This window comes from Bos grunniens, chromosome 19, assembly GCF_055505025.1.
Source record: "Bos grunniens cultivar Pamir isolate PY7600 chromosome 19, Bosgru_T2T1.0, whole genome shotgun sequence".
NCBI lineage: Eukaryota > Metazoa > Chordata > Mammalia > Artiodactyla > Bovidae > Bos > Bos grunniens.
In genome coordinates this window covers 42,181,924-42,201,700 of record NC_141183.1, presented here as the reverse complement: position 1 = coordinate 42,201,700, position 19,777 = coordinate 42,181,924, and the positions used below count along the sequence as shown (strand labels likewise).

At 46.8% G+C, this 19,777-nt stretch overlaps 2 protein-coding genes across 28 annotated transcripts in view; one reads left to right on the top strand and one right to left on the bottom strand.

Annotated features, from left to right (window-relative positions):
* Positions 1-8,783, top strand: part of NSRP1 (nuclear speckle splicing regulatory protein 1) — a 62,562-nt gene extending 53,779 nt beyond the window's left edge. For 2 of the 24 annotated variants that reach the window (XR_015148148.1, XR_015148135.1), the window contains 4 exons: positions 1,431-1,528; positions 1,888-1,999; positions 5,351-5,568; positions 7,898-8,783. The gene's annotated coding sequence lies outside the window, so the exon portion shown is untranslated. Of the gene's footprint in view, positions 1-1,417; positions 1,529-1,884; positions 2,000-5,350; positions 5,569-6,338; positions 6,444-7,897 lie in introns of all 24 variants that reach the window. The other 22 variants (XR_015148149.1, XR_015148139.1, XR_015148145.1 and 19 more) reach the window with 15 other exon arrangements.
* Positions 1-19,777, bottom strand: part of SLC6A4 (solute carrier family 6 member 4) — a 34,917-nt gene that overhangs the window by 2,471 nt on the left and 12,669 nt on the right. For 3 of the 4 annotated variants that reach the window (XM_086359920.1, XM_086359918.1, XM_086359921.1), the window contains 12 exons: positions 19,154-19,607; positions 16,592-16,726; positions 15,783-16,002; positions 14,726-14,864; positions 14,103-14,237; positions 13,662-13,765; positions 12,472-12,599; positions 11,335-11,447; positions 10,428-10,559; positions 9,324-9,423; positions 7,928-8,028; positions 4,033-4,200 (listed from right to left, as the gene is read on the bottom strand). In XM_086359920.1, the coding sequence (XP_086216046.1) occupies positions 4,033-4,200; positions 7,928-8,028; positions 9,324-9,423; positions 10,428-10,559; positions 11,335-11,447; positions 12,472-12,599; positions 13,662-13,765; positions 14,103-14,237; positions 14,726-14,864; positions 15,783-16,002; positions 16,592-16,726; positions 19,154-19,496 (1,818 nt within the window). In that variant the 5' untranslated portion in view covers positions 19,497-19,607. Of the gene's footprint in view, positions 1-3,781; positions 4,201-7,927; positions 8,029-9,323; positions 9,424-10,427; positions 10,560-11,334; positions 11,448-12,471; positions 12,600-13,661; positions 13,766-14,102; positions 14,238-14,725; positions 14,865-15,782; positions 16,003-16,591; positions 16,727-19,153; positions 19,608-19,777 lie in introns of those variants that run through there. The other variant, XM_086359917.1, reaches the window with a different exon arrangement.

The window sequence follows — 19,777 nt, the reverse complement described above, 5'->3', positions numbered from 1 at the left end:
GGAATCCCTAATTTGTTTGTTCTCAAATATGGGTAGAAATGCCATATAAAGGAACTATATAAAAGCATCTGTAAACTAAAAAGTCACTCTAACACTAATAGGAGAAAATGATGACCCTTGAATAGAACCAGTGCTGGCCCATAACATGCCTTTGATGGTCTGGGAAAGGACATCCATTTCTCTGGATAGAGGAGGCTTCATGTGGCCCACAGGGCTTGGGGAGCAGAATGAGCACTGGATTCTGGTTCCCCCCACCTCAGCCAGGCTCCTTGTGCCCTGCATACACATTACAGTCACAGTGGATAGTGCTCAGTCACTGGAACAACCAAGATGTTACTGCCTTAATGAATTCACCTGTAGTTAGTTCATACAAGGGTGCAAATTATTACATAATTTTAAAAGATGTGCCCATTCAAATCATCATTGCTAAAGCAATCTCATTTTGACATAGTACTCATTACAGGGAAAAGACTGAGAATCTTTACCATAGAAACAGCTGGGGTGCATAGGAGCTTTTGGACAGATCTGAAATATGCTTGGGTTTGGGTATGAAATACACAGCCTGCCTTGTAAAACTTAGCATTAGGGTGACGTGAAACAGCTCAGAGATGTAGGGAGCACTGCAGAGGTTTAGGAAAGAAAATACTCAGTTGCTCAGTAAAATCTTTGATAGCCAAAAATCTGAACCTATGGTTAGCAAAGCAAAATTGGATCTGAAAGTATATTTTGATTTATTGATTTTAGGTGAGGCTCTGCTACTTGTCCTTTTATTTTGGATTGAAAAGTATGTGGTCCCCTTTAATCTTTTATTTCTTGGTTCTGGGAGTTATTCTTCTTTAAGGAGCAGGGCCTATGGAATTTTAAAAGTTCCCATTCTCATAGGTAATGAAATTCACAAAATTGTTCGTGTTGTGTTCCTGATGACTGTAATGAAACCTCACCCTGGGAATCCATTTAAAAAGGAGTTACTACAGTGCTCATCAGCTACCTGGACATGTCTGGTCACAGAAAGCAAATTTTCACAAACCGTTCTTTCTCAAAGATGAATCTGTAACCCATAACTGATAAAGGAGAATTAGGCCTTTTGAGAACTGGACACATCACTCTAACTAGTCTTCAGTGAAGCTATACTGTGCAGAGAGAGAAGAGCAGTCAGGCGTATGGCAGAAGCAAGACCCACAGAGAAAAGCACAAAAGGTTTTGTGCTGTAACCTCTACTTGCCCATTCTGCTGCCCTTCTTACTGCTTATTTCCCAAAAGGCCAGGTACACTTATTTCCCGTATTTGGGCAGCATTCCAGTTGCCAGACTATTACTGCTCTCAAAATTTTCCAGTCCCTGGCCTTCTGCAAGGTGATCATGCAAGCACTGGATCACTGTTACCATCTTCATGATTTTATTAGGGACCATATTCCCAGTGTCTTTCTGCAGGTCACTAAGGGCTTCTCTGACAGTCACCTAATCCAGGTGATGACTCCAACCTTGAGACCTCCAGGTTGCAGATGCCCGTGACAGGCTCTAAATTACAGGTGAGCAGGTGGTGACTTACTCCACAAACTCCAGCCTTGTATGTGGCTAGGGCCCAGAAGAGTTATGAAATTTACTTTACTCTTAGTCTTTTAAAAAAAAAAAAAACATACCAAAATGTCATATGAGTTCTCCCTCCCTCATATATAGAATGTTATAGACCATAAAGTCTGGTATTCACAAAAAAATTAATAGTCCCTTGGGGTGCTTGGCAAAAACATGCTTTATTCCTCTTAGAAACTAAGCATGCATATAGGCATGTTAAGGCTTTTCAGAAGTCCTGTTGTAAAGAGACCTGTTTAACTTTGCCTTAATCCAGCATTCTGCAAAATTATTTGACCATGTAACATTTCCCCAGCAGTAACACTTAATTGATATCCCATGGAACTACAGCTGCTTACAACACACTTTGGAAATGTTAATCCAGTTCAGTGAGCACGTGTTAAATATGAAGAAACTAAGGCCCAGAGAAGGTAAGTGACTTGCCATAGTCTTTTTCCCTCCCAGGCCCCCTTGATTGGCTGTATCGTGATGCTTCCTAACCCACTGTTTCCCATCTGGTGGCCCTGCAGTCAGCCTTCTCTACTACTAACGGATCTGAGCTCTCTAATTGTACACCTTTGGGTAGCATTTCCTTGTGGCCAACGGGAATTTGCAAGAAAGATGACCAAGACTTGAGGTACAGTCTGTGACCAAAGAATACTGAAATGTATTGACCTGAATGCGCAACCCTGACCTTGGCCTCTGGGTTTGGTGAGCGGGGTCAGTGGGCTGTCATGACTGCCATAAAAAACAGCCTGAAGGAGCAGACACAGTGGCTCTGGCCTGAACATATATTTCAGACAACACCAGCATCCACGGCCCTTTGGGAGAAATGAGGTTGTAATAGGGCTGTTCTGGGAGTAGGAAATTAGGAACTCCTTGCAGAGTTCTGTTCACCTAGAATTCAGTTTTTCTATTTGCAAAAAGAAGCAGTCTCAGTTCTCAGAAAAGAGGTGCTATGTAATTGCCTCAGGCTCTCACTTCATGTTTCTTGTGAAATGTTTTAGGAAGATGAGTGTGATAAACTCATATTTGAGTTTTGCCTCTAAGAGCCCACAGACTAGCCCAGCTCTGATCTCAGGTTGTTAGAGAGCACATCCCTCTAGCTTTCCCCCAAATACCACTTTTCACCTTTGAGCTCGCCTCTGGCAAAAGCACCCACCCACGGACTTCTGTAAGCAGCCTCTTCTTCAGGCTCTCCTGCCACAGTACCCTCACTGTGGCATGAAACACAACCAAGCAAGTAACAACCCAGCATTTTCAATTTTGCTAACATTGCTGGGAATCCTGGTGGCCTGAACTACTAACTCTGACAGCGCAGGATGAAAAGTGACAACTCGTCTCCCTAACCTCTAGAGCCAATGTCTACATCCGCAAACCATTAGTACCCTGAGGACACAAAAGAGAAGCTGCACCTAAGAATGAAAGGGCATTGGACCAAAACCCAGAAGCCCTGGATTCTGAGCTTCCCTGTACTGTGCATCCCTATACAAGTCACTGAAATAGGGAAACCGTGAGCATCAGCATTCCCAGATTCAGTATCTTTGCTAAGGATACCTGCCCATCTACCTCACGAAGTATTTTAATAACAAAGTAAGGTAATCTACATGAAGATACTTTAAAATATATACAATCTTATACAAATTGTAAGGTTCTGTTATTGAAATTTTTACAGCACACTATTCATTTACTGACACAAATCCTGCTATTATAGTGGCAGCTTTTTTTTTTCTCCAGTAACGTAAGCTAAAACTATGATATTATTGGGCTTCCCTAGTAGCTCAGATGGTAAAGCATCCACTTGCAATGCAGGAGACCTGGGTTTGATCCCTGCGTCGGGAAGATCCCCTGGAGATGGGAATGGCAACCCACTCTAGTACTCTTGCCTAGAGAATCCCATGGACAGAGGAGCCTGGTGGGCTACAGTCCACGGGGTCTCAAAAAGTCGGACACGACTGAGCAACTAACACACACGCACATAATATTGTTGTAACATCCTTATTTAGTGATGATTTTTGAAATAGCCCTTATCACATTGCTGTTAGAAAAGTGACCACAGACATTTTCCACCATAATCTCTACTTAAGTGGATTTAAAGTAAATCCACTTAAATCAAATTTGTGTTATTGCTCCAGACACCACTGATCTGATGTCTGTGCTCAATGGAATGCAGGAGGCAAAGCAGTTTCCTAATATGTTTAGAATGCTATATACCAGGCTGTGCACTGTGGCGCATCCAGACAACAGCTCACTCATTCACCTTCATACTTGAGGCTTATGGGAGATGCCCTAAGATGACAGTGGCAGCTATCAGAGGCTACATAGTGATGTAGGTATATGATTATATAAGGCTGAGAGCCTCTTGGTGAATCCTTGCGGTGGACTTCTCTCCTTTGAATAGAGCATAAGAACCCTTTTCTTCCCAAACAATTACCAGTCCACACACACACTGACTAGCACATACCTCCTTAAGTGTCCCTGGAGTGACAATCAGCCGATAGGTTATATATGTGGGGATGCAGATGAAAGATGAGGTTCCTATGCAGTAACCCAGGATGATGCTCCACCGAGGATAATCATACTGGAAAAGTCGTAGCTGTGGTGGGCTCATCAAAAAACTGCAGATGATGAACTAAAACAGAAATGTCAAGAAACATTAAAAAATTTTCACAACACCCACACAGAGACCGTCCTGATACCACAGAAAGTGAAGTGAAGTGAAAGTGGCTCAGTTGTGTCTGACTCTGCAACCCCATGGACTGACTACGCAGTCCATGGAATTCCCCAGGCCAGAATACTGGAGTGGGTAGTCTTTCCCTTCTCCAAGGGATCTTCCCAACCCAGGGATTGAACCCAGGTCTCCCGCATTGCAGGTGGGTTCTTTACCTGCTGAGCCACTGGAGAAGCCACCAATGCTAAAGGGAAGAAAATTTCAGGAAATTGCCTAAGGGTGAGATATGCTAGATTGATCTCTTGACACAAAGAAGTCACTAATTTCTGTGCCTCAACTGCAAACAAGGAAGTGCTTATCTTGATTTTTCCTCCCCAACCCCCACCTCAACCCCTACAGTAGGGATGCCAAGGCCTCAGAGAGTTATTGAGGGGAGATACAAAGGAGAAGAGACTGGCATCCATCAGGCATAGTTCAGGCCCCAGTTTGTCAGATGGTGGAGGAATAAACTGGGCAGCCTCTCCATGGCTCCTGCCAGTCCTAGGGCTTCATCTCTTTCTCTGCTTTGTTTTTATTTATCCCCCCCCCCCCATTTCTCTGCTGATGTTTTTGGTGAGATGGAAGGCACATACGTCCAGGAGACATAATAAGGTTCTCAAGACCTGGAGCGGATGTAGACTCCTGAGCACCTGTTTCTTCTCTCCTCTCTCTTTATATTAACCCCAAGCTAAGGACTAGGGTTTCAACAAGGCTGGCTCTGCCACGAGGCATCTTGACAACAAATGCCTGCCTGCCACTGGCCCGTGTAATGAAAGGAATAATGGAAGGAAACAGCAGCTTAATACACTTTTTACTTAAAAATTCAGTGAAGATTTCAACCAAGAAAAATTTCACGCTGCACTCCCAACACTCAGTTTATGAGTCTTCTTATTTCAGTTTGTTTTCCAGAGAGAGCGTAAATGCCAGTTTTTGCCTAGTAACCACTGTGCCGAAATTGTTATTGCTCTTGATTTAATTTTATCTTATTATTTCATAGTCATAAAGAAGACAGTAATGTAAATTATTTGTGTGGTTAAATGTCTATTTTTATCTTTTTTTTCTTTGTCCTCAGGTAATAAAAATGGGAAACTGTTAAACACACATCCATCTTCAGCACAGTACTATTCCTAAGTCCAGGAAGAAGCTTTCAAAACGAGCCTTGCCATTCGCAAACCTTTTCCTCAGACAGACTCTCCTCAGCCCCAGCCCCAGCTACTAAGGAAGGTGATTTTGGAACAGGGAAACGTAGGGTCTGGTCAGGAGCTGTAACTTGTCTCATCTTGGTGTCAGGTGTGTGGAACCTCACACAGTCCAGGGAGGCTGCAGGCTCCCACTGTGGCCACCAAGTATTGCTCCAGACACCCCCACCTCCTCTTGCTCGTATACAGTATTTTCTTTTTCTTAACTTAGCTTCAACGAAAAAGAATATTTTAAGTAAGCTGCTCGTTGTTTACCTAAAGCAGCCTTAAAAAGCCCAGAGCAAGGGATCTGTTAAGTAAACCCAGAAGTGGAGGACAGATTTGCCTCCTCTTAATTGTGCCCTGAAGCACCTTTAGAAGAAGTGAGTATAGTGAACGTCACAGAAATTATAAGTCACGTGCCTGAACCCAGATCTGTACCTGGATTTTACTGGCACAGAAAATCATTGATTGTAGCCCAAGTGTTCACCCAGTTTGCCAGACCACCACAGAAATGAAAATACTAAAAGCATGGGGCCAGGACTAGAGTAAGGCATATGAGGTATTCACCTTGGATACAGCATTTAAGGGGGTGCCAAAATTCAGTAATCAAGAAATAATATTTTAGTGCAATACTTTAAAGAAACAAATTCTTGATAGGACCAGATGAGAGTGAGTGAGGTGAGACATGCCAAGTATATGGTCAGATCTTGTGTTTATTTAAAATGCTGGAATTTGTTCATCAGTAATTTTTTTGCATTAGTTTTAATTTTTTTTTAATATTGCATAAAAACAGTATTTATTGGGACTTCCCTAGCTGTCCAGTGGTTAGGACTGTGCTTCCACTGCAGGGCACCTGAGTTCAATCTTTCTTTTTTTCAGGGAACTACGATCCCTCATGCTGCTTGGTGTGGTCAAAAAAATAATAATGATAATATTTATCGTGGCTACTAGGACTTACTGTGCTGCTCATGAAGGACCTGACAGGTGTCCTAGTAATTCTGTACTCATTTTCTTAAAGATGACCCCCGCCAGAGTTCTTTAGGCATAGATTTTGAGTCAGACATAGAATTCATTTATTGTCAAATGAGAGTGCTCAGCTCCAAGGGTTGCCTGTTTGCCCAAAGATGGATAAGCGCCCTGCTAACATCCCAAGTGTGCTCTGAGGTAGCCTGGGGTAAAGTGACTCCGTGCACATCAGCAGGGATTACTCTCACTTCTTTCATTTATCTGTAACTCAATTTAGGGTGGAAGGAGCTTTTTGATCTTCTAGAGCGAGAGACAGTTCCTTCAGTCCAGCTTATTAGGCTATCTGGGCCATCCATTTCCTCAGAGGACATGGATACAGCTGTGCCTTCTTTCAAAACAACTCTTTCGCATTCTTTTTTACTTTCCCAGGGCAGCCCTTTATTTTTTGTGCTTTGTGTACCTGCATGTCTCGATATTCATCTGTAAGATGGCCAGCGTGCTCATTCTTGCTTCTGTTCTGCTTCATCTCTCTCTCTCTACCACAGAAGCCCTCCTTCACTTCCATTCCCTGGACACTGGAGATTTCCAAAACCAAAGCCAACTTTGCCCCAAGCAGCAGATACTCTCAGGACCAGGGGCTCTGGGATATGCTGTGGGCTCCAGTGTTCCTCTAGGTCTTGGCCTCGTAGTTCCTTTACCCTGTCATCTTGCTGTTGCTTTTTTGTATACTTAAAACACAATGTATTTTTAAGTCCAGAGATTTTAGCTGTTTTCAGTGAGAGGGTTGGTCTGGATCACTAGTCTGCCATTACTAGAAGCAGAAGTCTTGACATAAATGGGTTATTAATTTATATTATTACCAGTGCTTCTAGATAATCTACTTAAATCCTTTCATTTGTTTTTCAAAGGAAGGAGAGACACTGGATTAGTTCCCTGAGGAAAGAAGCCATGTCTGTTCGTTAGTTCACTTTCATATTCTCCACGCAGGGAAGGAATGGTGCTTGGGGCTGAGACTCAGGAAAGGCAAACAAGACCCTCACCCTGGGTGTAAAACTTTAGACCGAAAACCAAACTGAGACCTGAGTTTATCTTCCATTTCCTCATCGACTGCCTGTGTAGACGTTTGATCCAATATTGAAAACCAGGGATTGATGCTTTCAAGTATAATCATAGAAATGTCTGTTTCTCCCTTCAGTTCCGTGTTTGCTTCATATATCTTGGGGACTCTACTGTTTTGTGTGTGTAATTTATAATGATTTCATATTCATAATAAATTCACCCTTTTTCATTAAAAAAAAAACAGCAGTGGCTATAAGTTTAGCATAAAGTCTGGCCTGGCAATTCTTGCTCAATGAATGTTACATGTTATTATCATGGAGCAGGGAAGTGATGAAATAATGTGACAGAAGCCAGAAGAGTGGTTAACTTTCTAGGGATGGTGGTGAGTGAGTGAGGGTGAATCTTTTCTCTAGGGCCAGAGGAGAAGGGAGATGACAACTCACCAGGAGAAACAGAGGACTGATGGCTACCCAGCAGATCTTCCAGAACCATCCAGGGCTGAAACCAAGCATTTCCTTCACATCACTGCAGAACTGATTGATGCCTACAGTCATCCAAAAGAGGAGGAGATTGACTAAGAGAGGAAACAGACTGTCCTCCTAGCCCCTGACTCAGAGAGAGCAGCAACTCTGGAATTTCTCCATAGGAGGGGTTCAGGGACACCAGTCTGGCCTGAAAGTGGGATGGCAAACATGTCACAAAAATGCTTGTTATAGCAAGCAAAGCTCTTTCTACAGAGAGTGGGGGGACTGGTGGACATTTGGGCAGGGTCGTAAAGCCTCGTCTTGGTGCCCACACCACCCTTCCAGGATTTCACCATATATCTGATTTTATCCTTACTGTAGAAAAGGAAGTTGAACTTTGTCTAAAAATGTTGAACCCACTTGATAGAGACTGACTCTGACCATATGCTAGAAACTTTCAAGAGAAAATTCTAACCACTATTGCTCATTCATATTGTCAGATCAAGATCAAGGTTCTTCTCTACAAAGTAACCGGCAGGAAAGTGAGAAGTGGGAACTCCGACTGGGGAGAGATGGAGAAGGGGAAGGAAGAGCGCTCTGTGGGTGCTTCCCTGAAAGTGCCCACAGGTCTGTAGCATCACAGACTTGGAACTTGGTTCTCTGAAGTGCTGAGGGGGTGGGGAGGACTTCTTTCAAACACACAAAAAAGTCCCCAAACCAGGCCCACGTATAACTCAAAACATGGGACCCCGCCTTCTTCATGTTACGTGTAATGATGTACATGCAGCTGTTGTGCTATCATAGAAACTGGGAAAATAAATATATTCAGAATGAAGTAATCGCTTTTTGATTTTAAAGATCTCTGAACTTGGTTTTCTTCATTTCCACTGTCTGTGCCCTCCCGATCCTTGCCCATGGACTCTTGGGATCCCTGCCCAGGGACCCATGTCAGCTTACTCTGCACTCCTGGGGGTTTCACCCTTATCAGATTCCATCCCACAGCTGGGGGAAGGGGAATAAACTGGAGGTTTTACCAAGACAGATAATCCAAACAGAAACATTCTGGCCTCTTGCTTGGAAGATAAGCTCCTAAACTGTGTCTGTCAGATCTTAAGCAACCACTGTGGATAAGCTATAGGGAACCACTTCAGCCTGTCCACTGAGTAAACATTTACTCAGAAAAAAAGTCTTCCCAGGAGCTTAGGCAATCTGTTGTACAGAGTCTGGAGGAAACAATGACCTGTTTCTGAAGAAGGCACGCAGGAGGTGATGTCTTATACACTGGCCTGCCTTTCTCTGACAAATCCAGCCCTTGTGTATTCTGGGGCCTACACAGGCTGGTGTAGGAAGGATATGGTGGAAGGAAGCATCTTACCGTAGAACCAAAACACAGCAACTGCTTCAATCAGGGCCACGGTGAGCACTGCAGGTCCCGTGGCGAACTCCTCCAACAGCTTCACCACATAGGCCCCGCCCTGGAAACGAGACCACCAACTTGGTTCAAGGCCCGCTGAGGCACTGCCTCCTCTTTTCAACAGAGACAAAAAGAACTTCTTAGGATAATCCTGCAAAGTTCTCACCTTGGATCGAATACAAATACCCCAGAGCCTGCCTCTTAGACTGGCTTTGGCAGGGTAGGCAAGATCTCATCCTATCAGACTCCTCTTCCAGCCCTACTGGTCACTCTCTTGTTTCCTCCCCACTCCAAAGCTTTAAAGACAAACTGAAAAGCACCTCTCGATCTACTTTCTTCAGTTTACTGAACACCTTCTGTGTACTCTACCCTGGAGAATCCTGGTCCCTAAAGACTGAATCTGGGAAACTTACAACACCGGACACTGGGCCCAGTGGTCATGGTTTTGCCTCTGTCCTGAATCACAAATCCCATGGGTCCTACACAGGTCCCCAAAGCCCTGCTGAAGCTCCAGTGCCATTTGAGTCATGGCCTAAAGGTAAGTTGATTTACAAAATCCGCCTTGAGTCAGGAGGATACAAGCCTGCCATGCCTGTAGGTACTGTCTGATGTACAGTTTTATAGTGTTTACCTCAGCTCCCCTCCCCCTCAAAAAGAAATCACTGGAGAAGGTCTGACTTCATCACCATTGCAACTTCTCTGGAGGAGACAATGTGACAAACCCAAGGTGCCAGCCTCCAGATATTCTGGGCAGTATTCCCAAGAAAGCAGCCATAAGGACTGGAAATAGACTGAAAAGGCAAGTCTTAGTTTTTCTCCAGATAAAAATCTAGTTGGACTTGCTGTAAAATGCTGAACCTCCAGCTCCATGCCCAAATTCTAGTGACAGATGCCGCCAAAAACAACTTTTCTCCTTCTCCGTGATGCCTAACTTCTTAACAGCAGTAACAGCCTCTCCCTCTTTGGTCCTAAAGCCAGGGCTCCCTGTGGGCTGGAAAGAAAGAGCTTCGTGCAGTGTCCCAATGCCCAATGAAAAGCTGACTCTTGGTTGGGGGTTGTACTCACGAAAGTCAAGGTGACCAGGGATCCAAAGAAGCAGGTAATGACCACGCCAAGCACAAACCACTCCCGGCGCTTGGCCCAGACATGTGGAAACTCATCTAGCACAGCTGTGATCACCCCCTCCAAGCCTGCAAACTGAATGGGGCACACAAACAGTCATCATGGAGACTTGGAGACAAATCTGCTACTTCCAGGACAGTGAAGAGAGGGAGAGGTTAAGATTGCCACGTGGCCTGTCAAGCTGATCGTGACCAGTTCCCCCTCCTCGCTGGCCCTATCTCCATATTACCCCATCATTTAGATCGCTAAGGACACCAAGGAAAGAAAGTATAGCACATGGATAGGACTTCTTCCCATGAGGTCTCTCGGGGAGACTTTGGTTTTTCCAGAAACACCGACTCCAAGCTGAGACTCATTCCACATTAATGATATGAATGCTGGGCCACGGAGCACTGAGACATAAGAGGGACCTTGCCCTGGCCTTGAGGTGCTGCCAGTCTGGTCAAGGGACAGAGCACAATCACAGCAGTTCACATGTGCTGAGCTCTTGACCTTGCCTGGCACTTTACCCTCATTATTCCATGAATCAGGGGTCCCCAACCCCAGGCCATGCACTGGTACCAGCGTGTAGCCTGGGCCCCACAGCAGGAGGTGAGTAGTTGTCTTCCATTAAACCGGTCCCTTAGTGCCAAAAACGTTGGGATCTGCTGCCATTAATGACTGATGTACTACAGGGTAGTAAGCGCCCAAGTGAACAGGGGCTGGCGAAGCACCAGAGGGCAGCAGACAGCATGGCCTGGGGTGGCCAGCACGGGAGGGAGTGGGTACAGCTGCCTCTTCCTCTTCCTCCCCTTTCTCCTTTTCCTCCTCCCGCCTCCCCAGGGCTGGATTTCCCTCCCCATTCACTTGCCGTGCTGTCCAAGCCCAGGGTGATTAACATCAGGAAGAAGACGATGGCAAAGAATGTGGATGCTGGCATGTTGGCTATGGCTTCTGCGTATGTGATGAACAGGAGGCTGGGGCCTGAGACGGGGAGAGAGGAGGAGGTGGTCACCAAGACCTGCCCTACAGACATGTCTCGGGGGAAATGACCACACCAACAATTATGCCGCCTGTCATAAGACCTTACATGTGGAGCAGGCCTGGACATGTACCAAATGCCTCCTCGCACCCCACACCACCCTACCTGGCTATCCTGACATCCTGGGAGGCAGGAAGGGAATAGCATCCGCCTTGGAGAGAGTGTGTCCTCAACCAACGTGGAGAAAGGAAACAAACCTGAGACCCCAAGACTAGCAAATCTGTGTACACGAAGAAGAGTTTCTACTATATAATAAATTTGTGCTTTCCTCACCCCCCAACAAAGATCTCCAAAATTTTCACAGCACTTAGCTCTCTCTTTAGCTCCAGAACAGTAGAAAATGTTAAATTGATTTTAGAATAAAAGAGGTCTTAGAACAAAGCCTTCCAGCTATTTTGACTTTCTTGATGGTATGAGGAACATGTCCTCAACCTCCCATGGTCCAAATCAGGCACATTAGTTTGGGGCATGAGGCTGACGGGATCAGAGCACCACGTCAGGCCAAAGACAGACGTACGTTGGCAAGAAGCCCTGGGACTCCATCCACAAGATCCCATCACCTCTCAGCGTCTGTCAGTCTTTTTCCATGATAACTCACAGTAGAGTACAGTGACTGCATCATCTACGTTTCTTTTTCTGCAAAAGGAAATTCTAAGGACTGGTAATCATTTGCTTACTAGACTTGGACCCATCACAGGACCCAGACCCACTAGTTTTAAGAGCCATCATCCAAGTCATATTCTCAAGCCCACAGTGTATCAAGGCCTTAGTGCTGGGCCCCAAGGGAGCTGTCCCACCCCCACTATGGCCTGAACACATGGAAAGGGTTTAGATCTCTAAAACCTTTGAAAAACTTAAGAGGAACTATTAGAAATAATGCAAAAGTTAAGATATTTGTAAAGATCCAAAGAGCAGCAAAGCAGTTCAGTGGGAGCAAGTAACCCAAACAGAACCCAAGGTCCCTACCTGCATCTTTGGCCACCTCAGACACATCTTCTTTCCTCATCTCAGCCATATACCCCAGCACTGTGAAGATGACAAATCCTGAAACGAAGCTCGTCATGCAATTCACCGCACTGGTCACCAGGGCGTCTCTGGAGCAGAAAACCCAAGGGACTGAGACATTTCTAAGTCAGGAGTCTGAGGAGAATGTCTCCAGACTGACAAGGATGAACGGGTTGAGCTCACAGAGACTTCAAGACTGTCTCCTCCCAGGGTGCAGCCTCTTAGGTTGCATCGCTTCAAAGCACAAGCTGCTGTTATCACCATGCACGGCATGGGGAGAGCAGCAGGTCAGGAGTGGCTTCAAGAGAGATCCTATAAAGCAGCAGAGCACAGACTGCTGGATTTCAAACAAGCCTTGTTCTGAAACAGGGCCTGAGCTAGCGTGGGGGCCTTGGCCTCATGCTTGAGAAGATCTCAGATTTAGACTTTTGACATTATTTGTAAATGAGATTGTAAGAGTGCCACAAAGACATCCTGACACTTTTAAGAGAGAACCTTATCATAATACAACTTTAGGCTGATGTCCCAATGCAAGGGCACATTGCTTAGGATGCATGTAAACTCCTTTAAAAAAAATTCTGTAATTTTCCTATGAATAGCACAGTCAGATTACTGAACATCATCATCTGTGACAGACTGTTAAGACAAAATTAACTCTAAAGATGATGAGTGATATTTAAATCATAATTGGAACAATATTACCTGTTTTGTTACATTTCTGAAATGAGATTTTCATATAAATCATAGCATTCTGTGTTGGTCAGAACAGCACAATTGTTTGTGTGTGTGTGTGTATAACATATCACATCACAATTTTTCTTGCTAAATATTAACAGGTCAAATCTAAACATTTAATGTATGTTGCAATTTTTGTAAACCTGCTTCAGAATTTAATTTTCTTGAAAAAGAGAGAATCTCACAAAAGTCTGGGGCCTGTCTCATCTCCTGAGTGGCCTGGGTGAGGTTGTGTTCTGGGTGGCTGCTCTGGCCATGAGTGAATTGGTCAGGCACCTGTGGTACTCCTGAGGGTCAGAGTGTCAACATGGCCTGAGCCTGGCCACGTGTGAGGCCACCAATTTGATTGCCTTCCTCCAGGCTACTTATGTTCATTCTGCTTCCACGCTTTGCTTGGGGCAGCCCCAGATACTCACTGGTAACAGTTGTTGTGGAATTTGTTGTAGCTCGCAAAAGCCAGTAGGACCCCAAAGCCAGGGCCGAGAGAGAAGAAGATCTGGGCGGCTGCATCCACCCACACCTGTAATAGAGCAGAGGTGAAGTTCGGGGCCGAGACCCAGGCCATCGCTGGGCCAGCGCCCTTGTGCCTCGACGTGGCTATGTGCTGAGACAGAAAACAGGCTCTCAGAGTTCCCTGTAAGGATGGCCACATACCAAGTGCAGACAAATATGACTGCCTGTCATTGAGGCATAAACCAATGCAGTGGCCTCAAGTGTGCTTTGCATGCTTTGTTCCAGTTTAAAGCATCACTGCAGACTTAACCACTGAACCCACATTTTAGTTGTTCCTGTAGTCCTAGGACTAGCTTCAGTTAGTATAGACAGATAAATGCACACTGCTTTCCTCATTATCTTACCCCCGTCTCTAGGAGTTTCTGCCAGTTGGGTTTCAAATAGAAGAGAACTCCCCTCCAGGCTCCAGGGAGGGTGGCCCCCCTCACCAGCAGGATCAAAAGAATGATGTAAGGGAAGGTGGCTGTCACCCAAACCACCTGTAAGGAAGGAAACACAGGTTATCACCACATGAATGCTGGTGTCTTATTCTTAAAAACCTCCAAGAAAGGAGATCTACCTTGTTTCTTCTGTAATTGTAGAAGGCAGGGTGGTGTGGCCTTTAGACTCAGACAGGGATCTGATCCCGTTTGCGGGTACCGCCTCTAAACCCACTTCCCATCTGTAAAGCAGGGACAACACCCAGCAGGAGACAGTAACGCGACCAGTGCATTGCAGCTACTATGAGTCATGACACTACCAGTGGAGTAAAGGAATAAAAAAAATCATATAATAGTTCTTGGGATTGACCCATTTCTAGAAGTTTCTAAAAGATTTGGTTGAAGAGAAATTGAGAATCACCGAATGGGTTCGGTGTAAAGGGAACCACGTCCCCCTGTCTGTGGCTGTCCAGACTACTGAGTTCTGAGTTTGAGATCCTCCAGGGCCCCTGGGCAGACTCTGGATCTGCAGCCAGAGTCCTCCTCACCTTGCCAGATGTTTTGACGCCTTTCCAGATGCTAAAGTAGATAACAGTGAAGATGAACATGATGCACAGGACAAGCTGCCAACTGAGGCCCCCCAGGTCCTGGAGCCCCTTCGACCGGTGGATCTGCAGGACGTGCCGCCTGAATGAGAGAAAGGAGGGCCTGTGATGGGGTCTGAGCCGTGACCTGAGTAAACACACTGTGTGTGACACCTCTAGGTGGTGGCCAAGAGAAAAGACGGAAACCGCACCGCAAGGACCAAGTGGCCACCAAGCTTTGGGGAGAGCTGGGAGGGGCTCTGGCCATCCTGAAGAAGAGAACAGGGCACTCAAGCCAACCGACCCTGGGAAGAGCACTCGGCCCAAAGGCAGACGTCAGGTCTCCCTCCTGGGCAGGGACCCAGCCGGTGACTAACATGGCTGGCTTATCAGTGCATGAGGATTTGTACGTGTGGCAGGGGACCCCTCCCCCACCCTTTGGGCTGCCGTTGCCTGAAATTCCAGCACTAAAGCAAACTCCCTACTCCAGGCATCTTCTTCCAAAGGGTAGATCCATGTGAACATATGAAACCAGAAACTCTTGAGTAGCTTCAAACTACTGAGGTCATGGGAGGTTTTGCTTCCATGACAGCTGGCTGAGAGGAAGGCCCAGGGAGGGCAGTTTTGATGCGGGGGAATAATTTTGGAAGGTGAAGGTAGGGACCAGCCTGGGCACAACAGAAAAGGGGTACAACACAGAGGCCGAGACTGTGGAATACTCAAGGTAGTCTCTCCCAACCCCCTCACCCACATTTACTCCCCTTCCCTGCCAGCTTCTCTCCGAAATCCATCAGTAGGGAGGGGAGGGAGGCTCAAGAGGGAGGTGGTATATGTATAATTATGGCTGGTTTGCGTTCTTGTACAGCAGAAACTGACAACACTGCGGAGCAGTTTTCCTCCAATTAAAAAACCATCAGCCAAGAGGTGAAGGGTCCCTGGCCCCCACTGGCCTCCCAAGAAGCCAAGGCCCAGGGGTGTGGCCTACCCCTAACAGGCCACCCCCTCACTTACATGCACTTACGTGTAAAATTCTTCTGCAGGGGACGTTGAGTGGAGCGTCCAGGTGATGTTATCCTCGGAGAAGTAGTTGGTGCAGTTGCCAGTGTTCCAGGAGTTCTCGCAGCTGGTCCAGGGCAGCTGCTCCGTGAAGGAGGAGATGAGGTAGTAGAGGGCCCAGGCTATGATGGTGTTGTAGTAGGAGGCGATGTAGAAGGCGATGAGGCAGATGGCGCAACCTATCCCTGCGCGAGAGGGCAAGGGGGGCCAGGTTCAAGGGCAGCTGGAGCGAGGCACGGCAGCCTGGGCGTGGCAAAGGCGGTGCTGCCGTTCATTTCATCCCCCAAACACTGGGACACGGTGGCAAAATGGCCTTGTGGTAAATTCCTAACTTGTATTTACAAGATCACACGTTATAGAAAATGTGTATGTGTGCTATTAATGTTTCTTTTTCTATTTACTTTTTAAATTGAAATTACTTTTTAAACTTTTTATAATACAGCCGATAAACAATGTGACAGCTTAAGGTGGACAACAAAGGGACTTAGCGAGCAAAGGGACTTAACCACACATACATATGCGTCCCTTCTCCCCCAAAGTCACCTACCATCCAGGCTGCCCTATTTAGTTTACTTTTAATTGCCAATTATTCTATTTTGCTTTAGCAGTCTCATACAAATTAAGCAGTCAAAACCTTAATTACTCAGGTTATCTCCTAGGGATACCTGAGGTCTAACTGATTCCAGGAGGTCCCCAGCTCCCACCCAGTGATGGAAATCGTCACTCCCTTGATGGACCCACTCACCCACCCAACCACCCAAGCCTTTCTCTTACCTTTGAAAATTGGGCAGATTTTTGTCCATATCGAAATGCATCCATTTCGGTGGTACTGCCCCAGTGCGAGCTCCATGTAGAAGAGCGGGATCCCCCCAAAAATGGCCATGATAGTGTAGGGAAGGAGGAACGCCCCTGAGGCAGAGGAAAGACAGTTTCACTCCCTGCCCACAGGTGTCCAGGACAGCCCAGATGACCTGGATATGCAGAGACATCTGATGCTCCAGAGCTGTGAAGCCACCCTGTCCTGAGAGGCCCGCACACTGCTCCCCTGTCTCAGGGCACTGCCGGAAGTCATGGACAGAGCTCCACAGAGAAGTGAGGTTTGGGTGGTGGCAGAGAGTACGTGGGAAGGAAGCTGGGTCTAGGAGTCAACACAACAGGCACTGGGACCAGCTCCACGGCTAACTGTCGGAAGGACCCTTCTCTGGGCCCCTATTTCCTCTACCAGAAGAGGAGGGTTGAGAACTGAGGTTCCCAAACCCAGCCCACACATCAGACTCACAGGTAAGCTTAAAAGCGCACACCCACCCTGACCTCCTGCAGCAAAAGCTTCAGATATGGGTGTAACAGATCTTTAAGCTCCCCAAGTGATTCTGATGCAGCCAGTACATGGACCAGTGCTTGGGACCCTGGAACAGATTTCCTGTGACAAACTGTACAATAGCTGTCATAGTCTATGGTCACTGAATTACTCTCTTTGTTCATCTGTATCCTGGCTCCAGACACTTGATTATTAATATTTGGTTATATTTCCATCATTCCACAGAGCCAGAATGCTCCCTCCTGAGCCAGATTTGTGGGTGTGGCTGGAACAGGCAGGTAGTTCACGACAGAATGGAAAGGAGCAGAACTGCGCCTCACTGGAGATGCTGGTGTCTGCGGTGCTCGTGGCTGACACGAGACCTGGAAACACCACACTGCTCACCTGCAGCCTGAGTTTCAGCCCAAAGGGTGGGCTGCCTGTGATTTTCCCTGAGAACTTTCCCTCCAATGAAGTACTCTGAACCTAGAAACCTGAAATCTGTGCAACTCAGAAAGGTCTCACCTAACTTACAGTCACGCTGGGTAAACCTGGCCTGAGAACAAGAACCGCATTGTGTTCTCATGGTGGCGTCTGTCCAGAGGGTTTGCTTGACTGGTTTCACATAGGGAATGAGTGTAGGGGAAACATCAAGGGTGACCCAGCCCCTTATATAATCCTCAGGCTAAAGGTGAGTCCTCCCAAGCTGGAGATAAGATGATTCCAACTTCCACTCTTCCCAGGCTGGGAGGACTGGGCTTCCCAAAGCGCCCCCTGGCCCTCACACTGGAATGGCCATTGCAGGTAATGGACCCAGGTCCTTAAAAGATGCAGCAAATCCAGGCAACTCTGTCTGGTCATGGAGGAAATGAGGGGACCCAAAAGAACTACCCCTCAAACCTCATTTTAACTGCCCTCCTAAATCTGTTAGCAGAGCCCACGTCAAATACTGACTGATCTGATTCCCATTTCTGGTCCTTTTCCTGTTCCTACAGCAAGCCCACTGTCAAAACAGAGGCCCCACCCCTACTCATTCCTCTACCCTGCTGTGCTCTGGGGCTCCCATGTCCATGCCTACAGGCAGCTACTAGTTTTGATAATCTATAAATAAACTGCTCTGGAGGCATTAGGGATAGAAGGAGGAACAAGAAGTCATCTTTCCTGAAAAATCTAACACTCTTGGAGGAGATATAAGGCATGTCCATATATGGGTTGGGTTTGGCATTAACATGGCTGGGTTCAGCTACAGATCTCACCCAGACTGTGACTTTAGACTCTGGACCTGAGCTGTTGCCCTGAGCTCACACAGGTCCAAAGGTCCAGGAGGGTTGGGGACCCTGGAGCCACTTCCCAACTTCTTTCACAGATCCAACAGCTCTTGACCCTTGTGAGCAAAACCAGTCAGCAGGAACGAAAGAACTCAGCATAGTACTGGTGCTCATTCCCTCGCGTCTCCTTGGTCGAGAGCAGGGCTTGTGTAAGGCAGGGACGAGAGGAGGAGCTCCTCCACAGACGGAGTGCTAACAACGCTGAAAGTCTGGTGAGGTGAGCTTCAGGGGAGCTTTCATTCAACTTCATGACCCAGGGAGCCACAGACATGCCTAAATTTACAGTTTTGGTTTAGTGGAGATTTGTTTTCTCTTAGACTGGCTTGGGGGCTTCCCAGGTGGCACTAGTGATAAAGAATCCACCAATGCCAGTGCAGGAGACACCAAGAGATGTGGGTTCGATCCCCGAGTTGGGAAGATCCCCTGGAGGAGGGCATGGCAACCCACTCCAGCATTCTTGCCTGGAGAATCCCACACACAGAGGAGCCTGGTGGGCTCCAGTCCATGGGGTCGCAAAGAGTTGGACACAACTGAAGTGACTTAGCACACACACAGGCCCACGCAGACTAGCTTGAAAGTCTAAGCAACCACGTTCCCAGACTCATATCAGTTAAACAAGGTAGGAAAGACATGATCTATCTTCTGGCCTCCCAAGAGGACCTACAGACCACCCCTGGGTCAGAGCCTCTGCCCACAGCCCATGATACTGACCCCCTCCATTCTGGTAACAAATGTAGGGAAAGCGCCAGACGTTGCCCAGGTCCACAGCATAGCCAATGACAGAGAGGAGGAAATCCACCTTCTTGCCCCAGGTCTCCCGCTCTGCTGGATGAACCTCAGCCACTAGGGCGGTGGTGGCAGCCGGGATGGAGTGCTGAGTGTCGTCTCCTGCGCCAGGGTTCGGAACCGCTGAGTACCCGTTGGAGATCTGGCCGGACTCTGCCTTATCCCCAGGGGCGGGGACACCCTTCTGTAGAACCCCATTTTCCTGACAATCTTCTCCATCCTTATACGCTGATAGCTCCTTCTGGGAATTTAAGGGGGTGGTCTCCATCCTGCTGGCTAGGAGGTGATGCTGACACCCATGGGCCAAGGACCGACCTGAATTCTTGGTGCTCAGATCTGTGGATCTCCTCAGAACTTTGTATCAGTGGGACTGAGAGTGCTGTTGGAAAGGCAAAAGAACAGAATAGGGTGTTTTACTTGTCTTTGGTAACTCATCATACATCTTGAACTACATCAGGTAATGGGATCACAAAGCCATCTGTTAAACGAGAGATATCCTATTTGCTACATAAGAGTCAATAAAATCAACATTTTTCAACCCATGCTAGG